This window comes from Oncorhynchus tshawytscha, linkage group LG16, assembly GCF_018296145.1.
Source record: "Oncorhynchus tshawytscha isolate Ot180627B linkage group LG16, Otsh_v2.0, whole genome shotgun sequence".
NCBI classification, from domain to species: domain Eukaryota; kingdom Metazoa; phylum Chordata; class Actinopteri; order Salmoniformes; family Salmonidae; genus Oncorhynchus; species Oncorhynchus tshawytscha.
In genome coordinates this window covers 46,020,472-46,043,196 of record NC_056444.1, presented here as the reverse complement: position 1 = coordinate 46,043,196, position 22,725 = coordinate 46,020,472, and the positions used below count along the sequence as shown (strand labels likewise).

The 22,725-nt window shown below is 44.7% G+C and overlaps 1 protein-coding gene across 8 annotated transcripts in view; it reads left to right on the top strand.

The window, feature by feature from the left end:
* Positions 1 to 22,725, top strand: part of LOC112215744 (serine/threonine-protein kinase WNK2) — a 175,833-nt gene that overhangs the window by 128,268 nt on the left and 24,840 nt on the right. For 6 of the 8 annotated variants that reach the window (XM_024375092.2, XM_024375088.2, XM_024375090.2 and 3 more), the window contains 5 exons: positions 240 to 278; positions 847 to 1,008; positions 1,385 to 1,897; positions 4,326 to 4,679; positions 4,942 to 4,991. In XM_024375092.2, coding sequence (XP_024230860.1) covers positions 240 to 278; positions 847 to 1,008; positions 1,385 to 1,897; positions 4,326 to 4,679; positions 4,942 to 4,991 — 1,118 coding nt within the window. The remainder of the gene's footprint in view (positions 1 to 239; positions 279 to 846; positions 1,009 to 1,384; positions 1,898 to 4,325; positions 4,680 to 4,941; positions 4,992 to 22,725) is intronic. The other 2 variants (XM_042299216.1, XM_024375091.2) reach the window with 2 other exon arrangements.

Genomic DNA, 22,725 nt, shown 5'->3' with positions numbered 1-22,725 from the left:
TTAGATATAGGAGTATAGGAGTCAGCCTGAGGTTGACGCTGTGCACTTCTAACCCTTTATCATCAAGGATCTGTTGATGCTCAGTTGCAAGTACCTTGCTCAGGCTGACCTGAAAAGTAGTGCCATTCCCATTGAACCTGGTGGCGAGTAACCGTACAGTAGTACAGTGTTCCCCTTTTGAGTCAAGTTTCAGTTCTCTGAGTTTCAGTTCTCTGACCCTGTGTTTTCATTCTTCATAGAACCAACCCTATGTCTTCAACGCAGTTTTCCTGAACCAGGTAGATCTCCCTTCCTCTCAATACACACGGTCTAAATGGGCTAAATAACACTGTCAGAGGGAGAGAAAACGAATACACATTCTCTGTCAGATAAACATTTATTTATGACAATGCTGTTGGTTTGTTTTGGTGCTCCTGGGATGAGGACCAGCTGTGTAAGTGTATTGTATGTTAGGTGAATCACCAAACTACTAGTAGCCTAATAAACAAGAGTTTCCTCCGAGTGTGGCCAAATGGAGAGATATTGGATACTATAATGAAAACAATAATAGTTGTTTTATCCGCTGCATCCGCCAGTCCCTCAGGCCTGTTTTGTCCCTGTTTTGTCTGTGGAGTGTGCAGCAGTAACAGTAGCAGATGCTGGCTGACTCCTGGCACAGAGACAGGGACAGGATGGGAAATGTGGGCCTGATTTTTGATTTGGGTCAATAGCAGGAAAATATGTCCAATTGAGAGATGTAACCGGAGACCTAGCCTCATCCCACTTAATTTCTCCCCCCTCTCTCCCTCTCTTTCTCTCTCGCTCTATTTTTCTATCTTACACTCCCCTCACTTGTGCTGTCTGTAGAATTTTCCTGCTGCTCAAAGCCTTTCCCAGCACCAACAATCATCATCTAGTCTGCCTTCCCAGGCATCGCCTCCTCAGCAGCTATTGGCTCAGGCCTCTGTCCCTCAGCAGCTGCAGCCACTGCAGATCTCCACCTCTCTGCCACCAACACACCTTTCCCAGGTAACCCCTCCCCTCTCACTTTTACTGCTACCTGTGATGGATTATTCTTTATTCCCTGTCTCTTTCTTTTTGGTGCCATATGTAGCCAACTCTATATAGGTAGATGTGCTTATAGCATTTGACAACTAAAAAGTATCAAAGACTTTGGTTCTTAATTGAGCAGCTATTGGGATATATCTTGCTTTCTCTCTAATGGCATCAAATACATCATAGTACACAGCTTTTTTGTCAAAAGTTGTGCACTGTATTGGAAATATGCCATTTTTTGCAATTTGCCTTTTGCTTGCCTGATCGGTCTGCAGTATGGAGGTTCCAAACTCCAAACCCTGGTCTCTGATTGCTTTCTTATTCTACCCTTTTCTTATCCTCCTCCCAGTTTTCCTCACCGTATCTCAACATTCAAGTGGTGACCTCTCTGACTGGATGTGACACCTACACTCACCCCTGCCCTGTTCCCCAGTCCTACCCCTCCTCTCTGCCCCCTCTCTACCTCTCCCCAGGCCAGCCTGCCACTCTGCCCCCCTCTGTCTCGTCCCTCGCCCCCTTGCATATAGAGAATGCTCTGGCGCCCCCCACCTCTGTGCCCCCGATATCCTCACACACACCCCTGCTGGCCATGACAGCACCCACACTGCCACAGCATCAGCAGATGTACCCCGCTGCTCTGCAAAAGAGTGTTATGACACACACACACCCTCACACACAGCTCCCCACTCTCACACACCCAGTTCACTCACACCTTGCCTCACTGCCTGGCCAACAGAACACACAACCGCAGAATACACACCACATGCACCCAAACCCTTTTCAACACGTCACACACCCCACATACTCACACCCTGCTGCTGCACCTGAACTTGCTCTGCCGAGCTTTCTGCCCTTAAGACAGGTAAATATAAGAGGAGGACTGGAATGGAACAAAGGTTTTTGTGTACATAGCTATTATTTTTCTGTTTTTATAGACATGATAATATATAACTATGAGTTTGTGTATACAATACACTTACACAAACCAATGCCTAGGTTTACCTCCACTGTACACACATCCTACCATACCCTTGTCTATACATTATGCCTATTCTACCACGCCCAGAAATCTGCTCCTTTTACTCTGTTCCGAACACACGAGATGACCAGTTATTTTAGCCTTTAGCCGTACACTTATCCTACTCCTCCTCTGTTCCTCTAGTGATGTAGAGGTTAACCCAGGCCCCCAGCACCACTCCCATTCCCCAGGCGCTCTCATTTGTTGACTTCTGTAACCGTAAAAGCCTTGGTTTCATGCATGTTAACATTAGAAGCCTCTTCCCTAAGTTTGTTTTATTCACTGCTTTAGCACACTGCGCCAATCCGGATGTTCTAGCCGTGTCTGAATCCTGGCTTAGGAAGGCCACCAAAAATCCAGAAATTTCCATCCCTAACTATAACATTTTCCGACAAGATAGAACTGCCAAAGGGGGCGGAGTTGCAGTCTACTGCAGAGATAGCTTGTAGAGTTATGTCACACTATCCAGGTCTGTGCCCAAACAATTTGAGCTTCTACTTTTAAAAATCCACCTTTCCAGAAATAAGTCTCTCACCGTTGCCGCATGTTATAGACCCCCTTCAGCCCCCAGCTATGCCCTGGACACCATATGTGAATTGATTGCCCCCCATTTATCTTCAGAGCTAGTGCTGTTAGGTTACCTAAACTGGGACATGCTTAACACCCCGGCCGTCCTACAATCTAAGCTAGATGCCCTCAATCTCACACAAATTATCAAGGAACCTACCAGGTACAACCCTAAATCTGTAACCATGGGCACCCTCTTAGATATCATCCCGACCAACTTGCCCTCTAAATACACCTCTGCTGTTTTCAACCAGGATCTCAGCGATCACTGCCTCATTGCCTGCGTGTGTAATGGGTCCGCGGGCAAATTATCACCCCTCATCACTGTCAAACGCTCCCTTAATCACTTCAGCGAGCAGGCCTTTCTAATCGACCTGGCCCAGGTATCCTGGGAGGATATTGACCTCATCCCGTCAGTAGAGGAAGCCTGGTTACTCTTTAAAAGTGCTTTCCTCACCATCTGAAATAAGCATGCCCCATTCAAAAAATGTAGAACTAAGAACAGATATAGCCCTTGGTTCACCCCAGACTTGACTGCCCTTGACCTGCACAAAAACATCCTGTGGCAATTAGCATCGAATAGCCCCCGCGATATGCAACTTTTCTGGGAAGTCAGGAACCAATATACAGTCAGTTAGGAAAGCTAAAGCTAGCTTTTTCAAACAGAAATTTGCATCCTGTATAGCACTAATTCCAAAAAGTTTTGGGACACTGTAAAGTCTATGAAGAATAAGAGCACCTCCCAGCTGCCCTCTGCACTGAGGCCAGGAAACACTTTCACCACCGATAAATCTACGATAAACGTTAATTTCAATAAGCATTTTTCTACCCCTACCCCGGCCAACATCTCAGCACCCTCTGCAGCAACTTTCCCAAGCCCCCCGCTTCTCCTTCACCCAAATCCAGTCAGCTGATGTTCTGAAAGAGCTGCAAAATCTGGATCCCTACAAATTAGCTTGGCTAGACAATCTGGACCCTCTCTTTCTAAAATTATCCTCCAAAATTGTTGCAACCCCTATTACAAACCTATTCAACCTCTCTTTCGTATCGTCTGAGATCCCCAAAGATTGGTAGGCTGCCGCGGTCATCCCCCTCTTCAAAGGGGGAGACACTCTATACCCATTTGCAAAATAGTCTGGATGTAGTCTATCTCAGTGCCATCCATTTTGTCACCACAGCCCCATATACTACCCCATATACTACCCCATATACTACCCCCATATACTACCCACCACTGCAACCTGTATGCTCTCGTTGGCTGGCCCTCACTACATATTCGTCGCCAAACCAACTGGCTCCAGGTTATCTATAACATCTTCTACATTTGCTTCCTTTTGGAAGTTAAACAGCCCCACAACATCACAGATCCACCACCATACTTCAGTTGATCAACATGTCTCTTGTTATGCCACACCCACCTTTGGTGTTTGTTGCCAAAAAGTTCTATTTTAGTCTCATCAGACCATAGAACCTGGTTCCAATGTAAGTTCCAATGACATAGATTTGTCTGTTGTGTTATTGACTGTACGTTTGTGTATGTGTAACTCTGAGTTGTTTTTGTCGCACTGCTTTACTTTATCTTGGCCAGGTCGCAGTTGTAAATGAGAACATGTTCTCAACTGGCCTACCTGATTAAATAAATAATAAAGATTTCAATAAATGTTGAGTCCTCCACCAATATAATATATGTCCCTCCCTACATCAGCAGGTCATGCAGCAGGCCAAGGCCCAGCTTCCAGATGCCATCCCCTTTGCACAGCCTAATCAGCCTTCCCAGCCTGCAGTTTTCTCCCCTCCAATACAGACTGTGTCGGACCCTGGCACAGGTACTGCCGCAACCCAGTTTGACCTCAACCAGAACCCCAGCCAAACCCAGTCCCAGCATCAGGCCCAAGGCCAGAGCCAACCACAGGCTCCAGCTCCACTACCCCCTGACTCCCAGACAGCAGCCCCTTGGCCTGCAAGCACCAGCCTGACTCAGCAGAACCAGGCCAGTGCCAGCAGATACTCAGGGACCACACTCACCTCGGGACAGGCTCAAACAGAGTCCAATCTGGAGGTATGGAGGACTGACCTGTCCGATACGTCCCCTCCCTAAGCCCTTGAATCTCAGTCCCTCAATTCTCCCCTTTCTCAGCCCCTCCCTGACCCTCCCTCTACTTTTTCCTAAAACAGCATCTCCAATATCTCTGTACCCCAAGTATCCTCCCCAACTTTCCCTGCACACTCATCTCCGTTTATGACTTCACTAATAATGACACAATCCATGTTTATGCCCCAACCTTTCTGAACATACTCACTTTTTTTTGTTTTGTCTGCAGGATCCTGGTACAGAGAAGCCGGCTTCAGGGGCCAGCTACTCCTACGACAGGTATGAGCTGACTCAACTCTTCAACTCTTCTGATGGCTATCTAGTGCAGAGATTTGGTGGTGTGTTAGGAGAGACCATGGAGAGTTCAGTGATGCCTATCATTCTCGTCTCTCAGGATGAGGATAATATAACAACCTCAGACATAAAGGCATAGTTGGGCAACAGGGAAACCTTGGTAAAACTCCGGCCAAACCGTAGGCATGAATGGTGAACTGACAGTGCATACAGCTCACTCACTCGCTTTGCGGACATAAGGGCAACCAGTAAAGCGGTCAGTCTTAAAGGAGAGATATTTAATCTCCTCGTTTTCCAGCAGCTCAAAAGGCTGCTGTAAAATAGCTTCAAGCACAATAGACAAATCCCATGACAGGACTAAAGGCTTTGGAACTGGATATAAGCGACATAATGGGTTGTTTTCCCAACATGTTATTGTTGAAGCCTATTTGACCGGTCGAGATAGCGGCAAGATAGGCCTTAACAGTGGAGAAAGCCTTCCATAAGGTTCGTCAGAAAGCATAAAACCTTGGATACAGAGCATTGGTAAGGAATGATCTGTTTTTGGTCACACCACTTCTCAAAAATGCACCACTTGTTTCCATACAGTGAGTGTGTAGAAGGAGCCCTGGCACTCTGGATAGACTCTATGACTCCGAGAGGCAGGCCTAACCTCTCACATGCCAGACCCAGAGGGCCATCGAGGAACTACCAAGATGAGGGATGAGCCTTCTTCCTTCACTCTGGCTAGAGTGGGGGAGTATGAGGCTTAGAAGAGGAAAAGCGTAAAGCAACACCCTCAACCATGGGTGTGCCAGTGTGTTCACCCCCAGTGGTGCGTCTCCTGCTAGTGCAAAGAACAACGGGCAGTGCACGTTTTCTTGCGCTGCAAAGAGCTCGACAGATGCTTGACCGTATCTCTGACATCTGTTTCACCACTTGGGGATGAAGTTTCCATTCCCTTTTTAAGGGGATTCCCTGTGGACAATAAGTCCACTGCTACGTTCAGTACGCCCCAGGACATGAGTGATGTGGTGTGCTCTGCTTCACAGAATAATCCTGATGGCTAGTCCGTAAGCGCAGGGAGGGAGTGCCCCCCTGGCGGCTGATGTTCACCACCACAGTCGTATTGTCCGTTCTGATCAATACGTGATTCTCAGCCCCTTGTTTCTCAGGGATATGAGAGCTGGCTCTACACATTTGCTGAACATTTGGGGAGCTAGCACTAGCCTGAATGGAACAGCGAGGTATTTGTTGGCTGTACCTTGAAATGCAAACCTTAAAAATCTCCTGTGTGCTGGCAGGATGTTTGTGAAAATAATCATCCTGCAGGTCAACTGAGGTAAACAGCCACCTCGATGAATAGAGCGAGACACCTCTACATTTTTTGGGAACCTGGAAGTACCGGGAGTAAAAGCCTAGGTGGCTCTCTGCCGCTGGAATCACCCTGATAGTGCCTTTACTTAATAGAGAGGAGATTTCCTGCTTTAGTATTCGTGCCGAGTTGCCAGCCACTGCTGATTCCCAAATTTAGTTGAAACGGGTGGTTTCAGAGCGAATTGCAGTCTGTACTTCTTCGTAACAGTGGACCAGACCCAGGACTGGACTGCGCATGCACACCAGTTCCTTGCTCATGTGGCGAGTAAGCCCAGACTCGATCACCAGAGAGCCGTGGCACGGGGGGCCCCTCGGGTAGAGTGTATTCCCTCCATCTTCCTTGAGAGCAAACCCATGTGAATGGGTCGCTGCACAAAGGGAAGGGTTCTAGGAGCACATGCAGTGCCCTCCTGAATTATTGACACCATAGGTAAATATGAACAAAAAAGGCTGTGTAATTGTTGTTTATCAGCTTTATCTTACACTCAAAATATCATATCACGAATCTAATTACACTCAAAATATCATGAATCTAATTTGAGTTAAAATTCTGAAAAGAAAAAAAATCGGCATAAAGAAATAATTATTTTATTCAAAAAACATGCATGTCACAAATATTTGCACCCCTGCATTTAGTACTTTGTGCACCCTCCCTTTGCCAAGATAACAGCTCTGAACCATCTCCTATAATGTTTGAGGTGGAAGAACACATACAGTGAGGGAAAAAAGTATTTGATCCCCTGCTGATTTTGTACGTTTGCCCACTGACAAAGAAATGATCAGGCTATAATTTGAATGGTAGGTTTAGTGAGAGACAGTGAGAGACAGAATAACAACAAAATCCACAAAAAGACACGAGGCAGCCAAAAAAATTTAATGAGGGAAATAAGTATTTGACCCCGTCTCGATCAGAAAGATTTCTGGCTCCCAGGTGTCTTTTATACAGGTAACGAGCTGAGCTATTCTGTCTCTCACTGTTCAAATAAATCTAGCATTAAAATTATACTGATAATTTCTTTGTCAGTGGGCAAACGTACAAAATCAGCAGGGGATCAAATACTTTTTTCCCTCACTGTAGGAAGAGATTTGACACCATTCCTCCATACAGAAACTATCCAGATCCTTCAGAGTCCTTGGTCCTCAATTGTGGACTCTTTTCTTCAGCTCACCCCACAGAGGTTTAGGTCAGGGGACTGGGATGGCTATTGCAAAAGCTTGATTCTATGGTCAGTGAACCATTTTCGGGTGGATTTGGTGGTATTGCCTTTGGATCGTTGTCCTGCTGAAAGATCCAATGACGACTCAGTTTTTCATCTTGGAACATGGAGTCCATGATGCCTATGTATCCTAACAATTTTCCCAGGGCCTTTGTAAGTAAAACAGCCCCACAACATCACAGATCCACCACCATACTTCAGTGGATCACCATGTCTCTTGTTATGCCAAACCCACCTTTGGTGTTTGTTGCCAAAAAGCTCTATTTTAGTCTCATCAGACCATAGAACCTGGTTCCAATCTAAGTTCCAATGACATTTAGAAAACTCCAGGCGGTTTCTTCTGGCAACCCTTCCAAATAACTTGTGTGCTGAAGGTGGTGTCTAATAGTAGTTTTGGACACCCCAAGATGTAACCAACTTCTGCAATTCTCCAACTGTGATCCTTGGATATTTTTTGGCAACTTGAACCATGCTTCTCATGGTGCGAAGGGGCAAAATACATTTGCGTACTCTTCCAGGCACGTTCATCACAGCTTCAGTTTTGCATTTTTTAATTATTGCCCTAATAGTGTAGATGGGTAGTTTCAGGCATGTAGATATCTTTTTATAGACATTGCCTGATTTGTGAAGGTCAACAACCATTTGTCTCATTTCATTTGTGTGACCTCTGGCCTTTTCCATGCTGATAAATGACTAAGGGAGTTTAGCCTGTGTGTCACATTTACACTCCAGTGAAACAGGAAGTCATGGATGACCTTTTTAAATTTTCCCAAAGACTTAAATCAGAATATACACTACCGTTCAGAAGTTTGGGGTCACATTGAAATGTCCGTGTTTTGTGTTAGGCAGAGTTGCAAAGAAAAATTCATATCACATACTGACCAATAAAAAGAAAATATTAAGATGGGCAAAAGAACAGACACTGGACAGAGGAACTCTGCCTAGAAGGCCAGCAGGGTAGCCTAGTGGTTAGAGCATTGGACTAGTAACCGGAAGGTTGCAGGTTCAAACCCTTGAGCTGACAAGGTACAAATCTGTCGTTCTGCCCCTGTTCCTAGGCCGTCATTGAAAATAAGAATTTGTTCTTAACTGACTTGCCTAGTTAAATAAAGGTAAAATATATTTTTTTAAATCCCGGAGTCGCCTCTTCACTGTTGACATTGAGACTGGTGTTTTGCAGGTACTATTTAATGCAGCTGCCAGTTGAGGACTTGTGAGGCGTCTGTCTCTCAAACTTGCTCAGTTGTGCGCCTCCCACTCTTTCTATTCTGGTTAGAGCCAGTTTTTTTCTGTTCGGTGAAGGAAGAAGTACACAGCGTTGTACGAGATCTTCAGTTTCTTGGCAATTTCTTGCATGGAATAGCCTTCATTTCTCAGAACAAGAATAGACTGACGAGTTTCAGAAGAAAGGTCTTTGTTTTTGGCCATTTTGAGCCTGTAATCGAACCCACAAATGCTGTTGCTCCAGATATTCAACTAGTCTAAAGGCCAGTTTTATTGCTTCTTTAGTCAGGACAACAGTTTTCAGCTGTGCTAACATAATTTTTTAAATGATCAATTTGCCTTTTAAAATGATAAACTTGGATTAGCTAACCCAATGTGCCATTGGAACACAGGAGTGATGTTTGCTGATAATGGACCCCTGTACGCCTATGTAGATATTCCATAGAAAATCAGCCATTTCCAGCTTACAATAATCATTTACAACATTAACAATGTCTACACTGTATTTCTGATCAATTTGATGTTATTTTAATGGACAAAAAAAAGGAAATTATAAGTGACCCCAAAATCAAATCAAATTTATTTATATAGCCCTTCGTACATCAGCTGATATCTCAAAATGCTGTACAGAAACCCAGCCTAAAACCCCAAACAGCAAGCAATGCAGGTGTAGAAACACGGTGGCTAGGAAAAACTCCCCTAGAAAGGCCAAAACCTAGGAAGAAACCTAGAGAGGAACCAGGCTATGTGGGGTGGCCAGTCCTCTTCTGGCTGTGCCGGGTGGAGATTATAACAGAACATGGCCAAGATGTTCAAATGTTCATAAATGACCAGCATGGTCGAATAATAATAATAAGGCAGAACAGTTGAAACTGGAGCAGCAGCACGGCCAGGTGGACTGGGGACAGCAAGGAGTCATCATGTCAGGTAGTCCTGAGGCATGGTCCTAGGGCTCAGGTTCTCCGAGAGAGATAAAGAAAGAGAGTTCGAGAGAATTAGAGAAAGCACACTTAAATTCACACAGGACACCGAATAGGACAGGAGAAGTACTCCAGATATAACAAACTGACCCTAGCCCCCGACACACAAACTACTGCAGCATAAATACTGGAGGCTGAGACAGATTTAACCCAAACAGATTAAACCCAAACTTTTGAACGGTAGTGTACATTAATTCGATTTTGTTCATAAGAATTTCTAGGGTTGCCAATAATTGTGACACGCATGTTTTTGATAAAACAATTATTTCTTGATGACGCCACCATTTGGAGAGCCCTGCGGTTACAGGCGGTGATACAGCCCGACAGGATGCTCTCAATTGTGGATCTGTAAAAGTTTGCGGGTTTTCGGTGTCAAGCCAAATTTCTTCAGCCTCCTGAGATTGAAGAGGTGCTGTTGCACCTGACCAAACAGCTCCTTCTTCTCGACAGGAACGTCAAGGAAATAAGGAAATCTGCTTTCTCGACAAGCTGGACAAGTTGAGCCACCAAGGCTCTTTTCCCCACCACTACAAGGCTCATGGCACGGCGACAGCCTTTGACGACAGATCTCTTTCCAAAGGTCTGAGTTAGGCTTGCTGATAGTTAGGAGATTATGCAGATCGAGCATCAAATTGGCCTGGTAAGCCAGCAGTAGGGACGTAATATTCAACGCCTGTACAGAACGTGCAGTAGACACATAGACCTTTTGATAGATGGATGCAGAAAAGTGGTCATTCTTACCAGGGAGAAATGTGCCTGTCAGCAACAAGGCACTGAGGTTGAGGTGGTTGACCAGTGACTGCTCGACCACTGGTGGCTTGCCGATTTCTAGCTCCTTCATGTCCTTGACATTCATGTTGGCAAAAAGTCTGGTTTGGACTTTGCTGGTCAAGGGTTTGTCCCTTGGGCTGAGCGAGCAGGCTCCATGTCGCCAAAAAACTGCTAATCCTTTAACAATGTTAACAATGTAGTTAGCATTCACCTCGTGAGCTAGTAGCCTAGCTAGTTAACACAATCTTACACCAAACAAAAGCATGGCTCTAGACCGATAAGCAGTGACGCTAGGATAGTTTGGTCTAGTCCAGTGGTTCCCAAACTTGTTATAGTCCCATACCCCTTCAAATATTCAACCTCCAGCTGCATACCCCCTCTAGTACCAGGGTCAGCGCACTATCAAATGTTGTTTTTTGCCATCATTGTAAGCCTGCCAACACACACACTATACGATACATAAGAATGGGTGTGAGTTTTTGTCACAACCCGGCTCGTGGGAAGTGACAAAGAGCTCTTATAAGACCAGGGCACAAATAATAATATAATAACAATCAATAATTTTGCTCTTTATTTAGCCATTTACATATAAAACCTTATTTGTTCATCAAAAATTGTGATTAACTTGCCACAGGTTAATGAGAAGGGGGTGCTTGAAATGATGCACATAACTCTGCAATGTTGTGTTGTATTGGAGAGAGTCTGTCTTAAATCATTTTCCACACTGTGTCTGTATTTAGTTTTCATGCTAGTGAGGGCAGAGAATCCACTCTCACATAGGTATGTGGTTGCAAAGGGCATCAGTGTCTTAACAGCGCGATTTGCCAAGGCAAGAAACTGAGCGCAGCCCTATTCAGAAAACCGGCAATGGCTTCTGATTAAATTCAATTTTCACAGAACCGCTTGTTGCAATTTCGATGAGGCTCTCTTGTTCAGATATCGGTAAGTGGACTGGAGGCAGATCATGAAAGAGATAACGAATCCAGTTGTTTCTGTCATCCGTTTCGGGAAAGTACCTGCGCAATTGCACACCCAGCTCACTCCGGTGCTTCGCTATATCACATTTGACATTGTCTGTAAGCTTGAGTTGATTTGCACACAAAAAAATCATACAATGATGGAAAGACCTGTTTGTTGTCCTTGTTAATGCAGACAGAGAAGAGCCCCATCTTCTTCATCATTGCCTGAATTTTGTCCCACACATTGAATATAGTTGCGGAGAGTCCCTGTAATAGATTCAGATCATTCAGGCGAGAAAAAACATCACCTAGATTGGCCAGTCGTGTGAGACACTCGTCATCATGCAAGTGGTCAGACAAGTGTTAATTATGGTCAGTAAAGAACATTAAGCTCGTCTCTCAATTTTAAAAAAAACGTGTCAATACTTTGCCCCTTGATAAGCAGTGCACTTCTGTATGTTGTAAAAGCGTTACATGGTCGCTGCCCATATCAGTGCATAATGCAGAAAATACACGAGAGTTCAGGGGCCTTGCTTTATCAAAGTTAACCATTTTCACTGTAGTGACCAAAACGTCTTTCAAGCTGTCAGGCATTCCCTTGGCAGCAAGAGCCTCTCGGTGGATGCTGCAGTGTACCCAAGTGGCGTTACCACTCCACTATGTCTCCCTGTCATGACTTTTGCGCCATCAGTACAGATACCAACACATCTTGACCACCAAAGTCCATTTGATGTCACAAAGCTGTCCAGTACTTCAAAAATAGCCCCTCACGTTGTCCTGGTTTCCAGTGGTTTGCAGAAGAGCATGACTTCCTTAATTGACCCCTCATAAACGTAACGGACATTTACCAAGAGCTGTGCCAGGGCCATGTCTGTTGACTCATCCAGCTGTAACTCATATAATTCACCGGCTTGTATGCGAAGCCGTAATTGTTTCAAAACATCTCCTGCCGACACTGATGCGTCGTGAAACGGTGTTGTTTGATGAAATCATTGTCTGTATAGTTTTTTTTGGCCTTTTCCCCCAGCATTGTCCCAGCCATATCCGTGGCAGCAGGAAGAATTAAGTCCACAATAGTATGGGGCTTGCCTGTCCTAGCCACTCGGTAACTCGGCATATAAGACGCTTCTAGCCCCTTCTTATTAATGTAATCTGTTGCTTTTATACACTTCTTTATTCTCACTCAAAAACTCCAGTGGCTTATTTTTTAAATTGTCATGTTTAGTTTCTAAATGTCTGCGCAAGAGTGAATGTTTCCCGCGAGAGAGTAGTGGTTAATGTGATTGGATGTTAATTATTTGATTAGGCTACCTGCATTTGACATTGTGTTGTTACCACACCAGATGGTTTAATTTGATTTTTGGCAGTAAAATGAGGCTACTCTCACCCAAATATATAGCCCTGTTGGAAAATATAAATGTACTGTTTGAAAATGTCAAGAAAAAAAATCTAGTCAATGCGGCACGGTAGTGGGTTGAGCTAAACGAGCGAGAACGCTAGTGATTCTACCCTTCCAAGCCTTCCAAGCTTAGCTAGCCAAGTTTCAGTAGCTAGCCGTGTGATGCTAGCTACCGCAGGAAACAAATGGGAAGGAAAAAGTGGAAAAGCTCATTCTTACTTGACGTGAACACTTTCCTTTCAGTAAAGTCACCCAACACAGAAGACGAGAGATGAAAAACCTGCACTTGGCTGCATAACTTTGCAGCACACCTGTGAACAGTTGAACAGGAAAACAAATCAAGTTGTGCTGAGGAGAGCTTAGAGTAGTACTCTTCGTGAGGAAGAGAAGTGAGAATGATCATAGGGTGGGCAACTGGCTCTCTATGATGAGGGGAGGGGCTCACCTCATTCGCCACTTGACCTGTCCGTCTCCGACAGACGTGTTCGATTCTGATGAATCCCTCATGTGAGATATCGAAATGAATAATTGAAAGAGAACTTCCTCTGTTATGTTGTTTTATGAAGGGAGAGTGCTGCTATCCAAACCTTTAGCTGTGTCTTCGGACCTGTCTATTGTGCTTCAGGGTATTTCACAGCAGTCTTTTGAGCTGAAAAATATGTGGACACCTGCTCGTCAAACATCTCATTCCAAAATCATGGGCATTAATATAGAGTTGGTCCCCCTTTGCTGCTATGACAGCCTCCACTCTTCTGCAAAAGCTTTCCACTAGATGTTGGAACATTTCTGCAGGGACTTGCTTCCATTCAGCCACGAGCGCTGCCAGATGATGACGCGTGATTCATCACTCCAGAGAACGTGTTTCCACTGCTCCAGAGTCCAATGGCAGTGAGCTTTATACCACTCCAGCCAACGCTTGGCGTAGCGCATGGTGCTCTTAGGCTTGTGTGAGGCTGCTCGGCCATAGAAACCCATTTCATGAAGCTCCCGACAAACAGTTCTTGTGCAGTTTGGAACTCTGTAGTAAGTGTTGCAACCGAGGCCAGACTATTATTACACGCTTCAGCACTTGATGGTCCCGTTCTGTGAGCTTGTGTGGCCTACCACTTTGCGGCTGGGCCGTTGTTGCTCCTAGACGTTTCCACTTCACAGTAACAGCACTCACAATTGACCGGGGCAGCTCTAGCAGGCAGAAATTTGACAAACTGACTTGTTGGAAAGGTGGCATCCTATGACGGTGCCACGTTGAAAGTCACTGAGCTCTTCAGTACGGGCCATTCTACTGCCAATGTTTGTCTATGGAGATTGCATGGCTGTGTGCTCAATTTTATACACCTGTCAGCAACGGTGTGGCTGAAATACCCAAATCCACTCATTTGAAGAGGTGTCCACATACCTTTGTGTATATATAGTGTATCTCTCCTTCATATTGCTTCACTAAAAAGTTTCTAAGCCTTTAGTCCTGTCTTGGGACCTGTCTATTGTGCTTGAGGTCTTTTCACAGCAGCCTTTTTTGAGCTGCTGGTCTACTAATTGCCCTGACATCTGCAAAGCTAGTGAGTGAGCGGCACACATTGTCAGTCCACCATTCATGCTAACAGTTTGCTCCGGGGTTATGCAAGGTAACCTTACCTAACCTCACCTTCATGCCTAAGGTCAGCAATGATGTATTGTCAACGAGTGTTGCAAATTCCATTCTGTGAACAGGCCTAGGCTACCAGCCACACAGAGAGTGAGAGGGGAGCAGGGAACTGTCCAGCATGCTAGGAATATGGGACCAAATTCGACACTTTTTACTATTTTAATACATATATAAGTATCGGCCTCACGGCCTTCGTCAGAGCTTTTGTGAGATAAAAAAAAAATTGCACCCTTATGTAGACCAAACCCCACCCACATCCGTTCCACGCATCGAAAGGGGTTGGAGGCGAAGGAAAAACAAATACGTGCTACCAAATATAACAATATGCATTTCATAAATATTCAAATAAAGTGTGTAAATAAGATGTATTAAACATGTCTGTAAAACCACAATGAGGACACCGAACAAGTTTTCATTAATCATTGGGTACATACAGCCATAGACGACACGATCAATCAGTCCATTGGGAAATACAGACACTTTCTACAAGCAACAAAGATCAAGAAATATCAGCGAGACACAGAGGACTACCAGGTTAACCAGGTGTACACATGGGAAGGCCCAAGGACAGGAGCACGGAGAGGCCGACGTAGGGACGCATCACTGATCGGGGGGACGCAGATACGCAGCAGCAGGAGGACATGGAAACTTGGACACAGAGGCATCCACTGAGAGCGAATTCCCTACAGACAGCGACTCCAGCTATCTTCGCACACAGTCAGGGTTTTTTTCCCGGAAGCAACACAAGGCTCCACAAAAGAAAATACACTATGTAGGAGAGGCAAGCGGTCGAAGAGGGGACCAGGAACACATGCCATGGACACGGAGCTACAGCAGGACGCGGTAATTAAAAATACCTTACTGATGCACAAGTCTGTCTTATCTAATGGCCTCTCTTACCTACATGTACAGATAAACCATTCGATACGAAAGTAGATTTGCTTAAATTCTTTCGCAAGATTAAATTTAAGCATGTGTTTTCTCAAAACACTGTTTCGGGCCTGGAAACAGATCAAAGAACTGGTACCAATTTTAAGCCCAAAAGCAAATTCTGTCCTATGGTTAACAACTCCTCGATTAATACCTATTGTAGGTTAGTCGAACAAGAAGCCATGTCAGTATGTATGAGACAAACATACCACATTCAGAAGAATCTCACTAGAACAGAAGAACAGGCACTTAATAAATTAATGAAAGATTCATCTTTGGTTATTAAACCTGCAGACAATGGGGGAGCTGTGGTTGTTTTACACTATGAAAAATATAAAGAAGAAATTCAGAGACAACTCTGCAATGAACGTTTCTATAGAAAAGTGTTGATCCCACACAGGTGTTCCAAAGGGAAATATGCTCTAATCTGGAGCAAGCCCTATTAAACCACCTTATCTCACCGGAATATTACCGGAATATGAATACCTTTGCTGCAAATGTGCCATACGTCCATGCCTGTACATTTTACCGAAATTACACAAACCTAAAACACATCACTATTTGAGAGATAGAGATACTAACAAATACCGACCAACAAGCTTTATTCTGGGGCTGAATATGTTTTGACGTATAACTCTTTCAGATTTGATGATGAACACCACCTCCAAATGAATGGAACATCGATGGGCTCCACATTCGCTCCGAGCTATGCAACCTTTATGTGGGTCTTTTTGAAGAACGTTTTGTTAACAATGAAAACTAAAATACATTTTTGAATAAAGCCCTGAAGTGGTATCGATATATCGACAAAAAAAAATGCATATGGGAAGGAATGGAAAAAAAGCTGTCAGACTTTATGGCACTACTCAATGACATTGACTCCAATCTCAAATTCACTATGAAATGTGACATTCTACGTGTTCATCACATCGATATGTGGTTTTAGAAATCAAATGGAACCCTGTTTACAACTCTGTATAGAAAAGAAACGGACAGAAATACTCTATTACAGGGGGACAACTTCCATCCTAAGCCATTAAAAAGAGGACGTCCAAGAAGCCAGTTTTTCAGACTGCGCCACTCCACAGAGGATTATCTAGAAAAAGCAGCGGAGATGCGCACTAGGTTTCTAACACGGAACCCAAACTGGCTGCGCACGTGCGCCATCGTGCATACATTTATTTTGTCCCCCACACCAAACGCGATCACGAAGCGCAGGTTAAAATATCAAAACAATCTCTGAACCAATTATATTAATTTGGGGACAGGTCGAAAAGCATTAAACATTTATGGCAATTTAGCTAGTTAGCTGTTTTGCTGTTGCTAGCTAATTTGTCCTGGGAAATAAACATTGAGTTGTTATTTTATCTGAAATGCACAAGGTCCTCTACTCCGCCAATTAATCCACACAGAAAACGGTCAACCGACTAGTTTCTAGTCATCTCTCTTCCTTCCAGGCTTTTTCTTCTCTTAACTTTATATTGCGATTGGAAACTTTCATAAATTAGGTGCATTACCGCCACTGACCTTGTTCGTCTTTCAGTCACCCACGCAGGTATAGCCAATGAGGAGATGGCACGTGGGTACCTGCTTCTATAAACCAATGAGGAGATGGGGGAGGCAGGACTTGCAGCGCGATCTGTGTCAGAAATAGAACGGATTTCTATTTTAGCCCTTGGTGTCGCAGACGCTCGTTGGCACTCGCGAGCAGTGTAGGTGCATAATTCAATAACATAGATTTCTAACTGTATTTTGCAACGCGAACGGTGTGGTCAGCCTGTCAGAAGAGGCTATTCGCCACAATGTGTGGATGAAGCTCTTAATTTGGCATTGGGAAAAACACGAGATGAACTGCTACAAAAAAGACCGGCTCAAGCTAAAGAACCAGGCTCTTTTACGCCCTCTTCCAAATGGTAGCTATAAATGCAGAGAATGCGCACAGTGCAACAATATGATGAAGTGTGAATATTTCTGCCACCCACATACAGGAAAACGGTTCCAAATAAATGACATTATTACGTGCTCCACCACCCATGTTATGTACATGATTAAATGTCCATGTGGACTCTGCTATGTAGGTAAAACCTCTCGTTCTCTCAAACAGAGATTCAGTGAACATAAAAGTTCACTCAGGAGAACCATTCGCAGTACATTTTAATGACCTAAAGCATGACATTTCTACCTTATTAGATTTTGTGGCATAGAGAAAGTTAAGATATCAGACAGGGGGGGGGGTGATTATTAATAATACTCTGCGTAAAAGAGAATGTTTTTGGATTTTCACCCTCCAGACATTAATTATACTCCTATTTAAGATTACTCTGCTTTTCGTACGATGTACCCAATGATTAATGAAAACTTGCTCGGTAGGTCTATGTCCTCATTGTGATTTTACAAACGTGTTTAAAACATCTTATTTACACACTTTATTTGAATATTTATTAAATGCATATTGTTATATTTGGTAGCACTTGTTTTTCCTTCGCCTCCAACCCCTTCGGATGCGTGGAACGGATGTGGGTGGGGCTTGTTCTACATAAGGGTGTTTTGTTTTTGTTTTTTTACTTACAAGAGCCCTGACTAAGGCCATGTGGCCAATATGTAAGCTTATTAAAGATCAGAGATACTATCAAGAGCAGTGTGTGGTTTCCTTTTTCCTTCATCTTGTTCAACTGTTACCATACACCTGCAAAAAAAGATTGCTCAGATGTGTGAGTGCCTTTTGAATTTTGAAATACACATATAAGTGAATTTGTCACAATACTTTTGGTCACCTAAAATGGGGGGACTATGTACAAAAAGTGTTCACCCGATATGGATGAAAACAACCCTCAAATTAAAGCTGACAGTTTGTAGTTTAACCTCAGTCATTGTGCTGGAGTACAGAGCCAAAACAACAAAACATGTGTCACTGTCCCAATACTTTTGGAGCTACTGAATGTCATTTTTGGTGAGTTTGTGCATTTACAAGAAAATGTGAATTAGAGACATTGTGCAAATGAACAAAGTTTTAATGCATGCTTGTCTGAAGGAAGAACAGTACTGGCTCTGGAGCAGTAGGTGTACACGCTGTGTCTGTGTGGAGTCTAGAGTTGCTAGGGCAACAGGCCTGCCTGCTCTGCTCAGAGAAGATGGGGGAGGAGCAGACTGGCCAAGAACAGAGAGGAGAAAGAAACGCAAGGAAATTAAAGATCGCTGTGGCAGCTGTACAGATTACTCATCCAAAAGCTTTGACTTCTCATTTTATTAATTTAGCAGATGCTCTTATCCAGAGAGATGTGGTTTGTGCATTCACCTTAGGACAACTAGACGGGACAACCACATCACAGGCATACTATACTGACTCTTTTTTTACAAAACTTTCATTGAGTGTATTTTAACTTGTATTGTTTGTTGGTATGGCAATGCCACTGTCAGCCAGAAAAATATGCTGATAATGATTATCACCACTGCGAGCAAGGTACTTGGAGTCAAACAGACAGGTTTGAATGAGATCTTTAAAGTCAGGGCCCTCCGCAAGGCTCACAAAATCATTTTAGATCCAAGCCCCACCCCCTGTACCCAGACTTTGAACTACTCCCCTCTAGGTGCAAGTATAGTGACCCCTCTGCAGGAAAAACAGAACTAGATAATAATTTGTGCCGTGTGATATCCCTCCTAAATAGCTCGGGCTAGTGTTCCTATCGACCCAGTAAGGCCAGTCTCTTTTTAGTGGTATGTAACTGTTCTGAAAGTTGTATTGTCAATTTGTTTTGTATTTAAAACGCCACTTTAAATGTGTACATGACACTGCAACAAAAAGATCCCCCAGGGGACAATAAAGTTAGTAAAGTAGAAAGTACACTAGCTATCAGTAGAGTCTGAGCTGGAAGGGGGGTCGAGGTGAGGAGGAGGATTATTTAAGATACTGTTTGAAGAGGTAGGGTTTCAGATGTTTCGGGAAGATGGGTAGGGACTCTGCTGTCCTAGCTTCAGGGGAAAGCTGGTTCCACCTTTGGGGTGGCAGGACAGAGAAGAGCTTGGACTGGGCTGAGCGGGAGCTTCCCTCCCAGAGGGCCAGGAGACCTGAGGTGGTAGAACGGAGTGCTTGGGCTGAGGTGTAGGGTTTAGTATAGCCTGGAGGTAGGGCCACTTCCTCTTGCTGTTCCGTAGGTGAGTACCATGGTCATGTAGTGGATGCAAGCTTCGACTGGAAGCCAGTGACGTGTGTGGAGGAGCAGGGTGAGATGAGAGAACTTGGGAAGGTTGAAAACCAGGCGGGCTGCAGCTTTCTGGATAAGTTTCAGGGGTTTGATAGCACAAGCGGGGAGTCCAGCCAACAGCGAGTTGAACACAATATGATTGCCTGTCACCTTATTAATTCAACCACTTATTTGGATAAATAGCAAGTTAAATTTAGGGGTTGTGTTAACACAGAATTGTTTGTTTTTCACGCTGGAAAATATAATCAAACCCATAAGAAATATCTTGCTGTGTTTATAAACGCAAATCTAAAATGGTCAGGGTGTGATCTGAGTGGGCATTCTATGTTACATGTCTAGTTTGTCTATTTCTATGTTTGGCCTGATATGGTTCTCAATCAGAGGTAGGTGTTAGTCATTGTCATTGTCATTGTTTTTGTGGGTGATTGTTCCTGTCTCTGTGTTTGTTTTCACCAGATAGGCTGTTTAGGTTTTCTCACGTTTATTATTTTGTTAGTTTATTCATGTATAGAGTTTTTATTAAAGAACCATGAATAGAAACCACGCTGCATTTTGGTCCGCCTCTCCTTCAACTCAAGAAAACCGTTACAGAATCACCCACCACAACAGGACCAAGCGGCGTGGTAACGGGCAACAGCAACAGCGGCGCAAAGAGGAATGGACATGGGACGATGTATTGGACGGCAAGGGTTGCTACACATGGGAGGAGATCCTGGCGGGAAAGGATCGCCTTCCATGGGAACAGGTGGAGGCAGCTAGGAGAGCAGAGGCAGCCGGAGAGAGGAGCCGGCGATATGAGGGAACACGGCTGGCAAGGAAGCCTGAGAGGCAGCCCCAAAAATGTCTTGGGGGGTGGCACACAGGAAGTATGGCGAAGCCAGGTAGGAGACCTGAGCCAACTTCCTGTGCTTTCCGGAGGGCGAGAGAGACCGGGCAGGCACCGTGTTATGCTGTGGAGCGCACGGTGTCCCCAGTGCGGGTGCATAGCCCGGTGCTGTACATACCAGCTCCGCGTATCGGCCGGGCTAGAGTGGGCATCGAGCCAAGTGCCATGAAGCCGGCTCTACGCATCTGGTCTCCTTGGGCCGGCTTACATGGCACCAGCCTTGCGCATGGTGTCCCCGGTTCGCCTGCATAGCCCAGTGCGGGCTATTCCACCTCGCCGCACTGGCAGGGCGACCGGGAGCATTCAACCAGGTAAGGTTGGGCAGGCTCGGTGCTCAAGAGCTCCAGTGCGCCTGCACGGTCCGGTCTATCCGGTACCACCTCCACGCACCAGCCCTCCGGTGGCAGCCCCCCGCACCAGGCTGTCTCTCCGTCTCATCCTTACAGGTGCTCCCACCTGTCCAGCGCTGCCGGAGCCTTCCTCCTCTCCAGCGCTGCCGGAGTCTCCAGTCTGCCCTCTAGCCCAGAGGCGCCAGAGCCCCTCTAGCCCAGAGGCGCCAGAGCCCCTCTAGCCCAGAGGCGCCAGAGCCCCTCTAGTCCCGAGCTGCCAGAGCCCCCGCCCCTCTGTCCCGAGCTGCCCCTCTGTCCAGTGGGGTGATTTAGTAGGGTCGCCGTGGTTAGGAGGCCACGGAAGCGGACAAGGTGGTGGACTAAGACTATGGTGAAGTGGGGGCCACGTCCAGCACCAGAGCCGCCACCGCGAACAGATGCCCACCCAGACCCTCCCCAATAGGTTCAGGTTTTGCGGCCGGAGTCCGCACCTTGGGGGGGGGGGGTACTGTCACACCCTGACCATAGTTTGCTTTGTACGTTTCTATGTTTTGTTTGGTCAGGATGTGATCTGAGTGGGCATTCTATGTTACATGTCTAGTTTGTCTATAGTTTGTCTATTTCTATGTTTGGCCTGATATGGTTCTCAATCAGAGGCAGGTGTTAGTCATTGTCTCTGATTGGGAACCATATTTAGGTAGCCTGTTTGGTGTTGGGTTTTGTGGGTGATTGTTCCTGTCTCTGTGTTTGTTTTCACCAGATAGGCTGTTTAGGTTTTCTCACGGTTATTGTTTTGTTAGTTTATTCATGTGTAGAGTTTTTATTAAAGAACCATGAATAGAAACCACGCTGCATTTTGGTCCGCCTCTCCTTCAACTCAAGAAAACCGTTACATGTAATTTCTGCTCAGCATCGGACTAATTTTGTTCTTCAGTTAGACTTCTCCACTCAGGTGAGAATTCAATAACGGGCATTCTATCAGCAGACAGCGCTCTGACTGATGAATAGCTACTTTTTTCCGGTACTTTTCTTGATGTAGCCAGCCCACTTTTCTCCGGTGAAATGCAACATTAACTTTAAGGAAAGCTGGCTACATAATTTGTATGGGAAATATTTGAAATATTATGTCCATGCATCGTTTTTGCAAAAAATACCTTGCTTTTTCATTGTAAGCTAATTTACTTGTGTGGCTGCCAGCCAAATAGTATATAATTTACTTGTGTGGCTGCCAGGCAAATAGTGTATCACTTCTGTCATATGATGAAAAATTAAGCTATTTTCTGTGAAGGAAAACTATAGTGCACGTCCCTGATCATGCAATTGAAGCAAAAAAAACTTGACACAATAAAATCGCGACCCCTGTCAATGCACAGCTGGACTCACCTGCTCCTGCTTTCTCCCGTTGTGCTATTTACAAACAAACATGTAACTGGCTCAAATGTTTTAGCAAACTATGGTATGCTTCATACACTGGTGTAAAGAAGTAGTTTTGGGTATCTGTACTTTACGATTTATATTTTTGACTACTTTTACTTCACTACATTCCTAAAGAAAAGAATGTACTTTTTATTCCATACATTTTCCTTGACACCCAAGAGTACTTTTTGAATGTTTAGCAGGATAGGAAAATGGTCCAATTCATGCACTTATCAAGAGAACACGTGGTCATCCCTACTGCCTCTGATCTGGTGGACTCACTAAACACACGTGTCATGACGTTGGCCCCGGGGGTAGGTTTATGACAGTCATAAATACCTCTCTACCTCTCCTTTTTCCTCTACCCTACTGATGTTGCATTTGCAAAACCCTTGGTTAACATAGAGA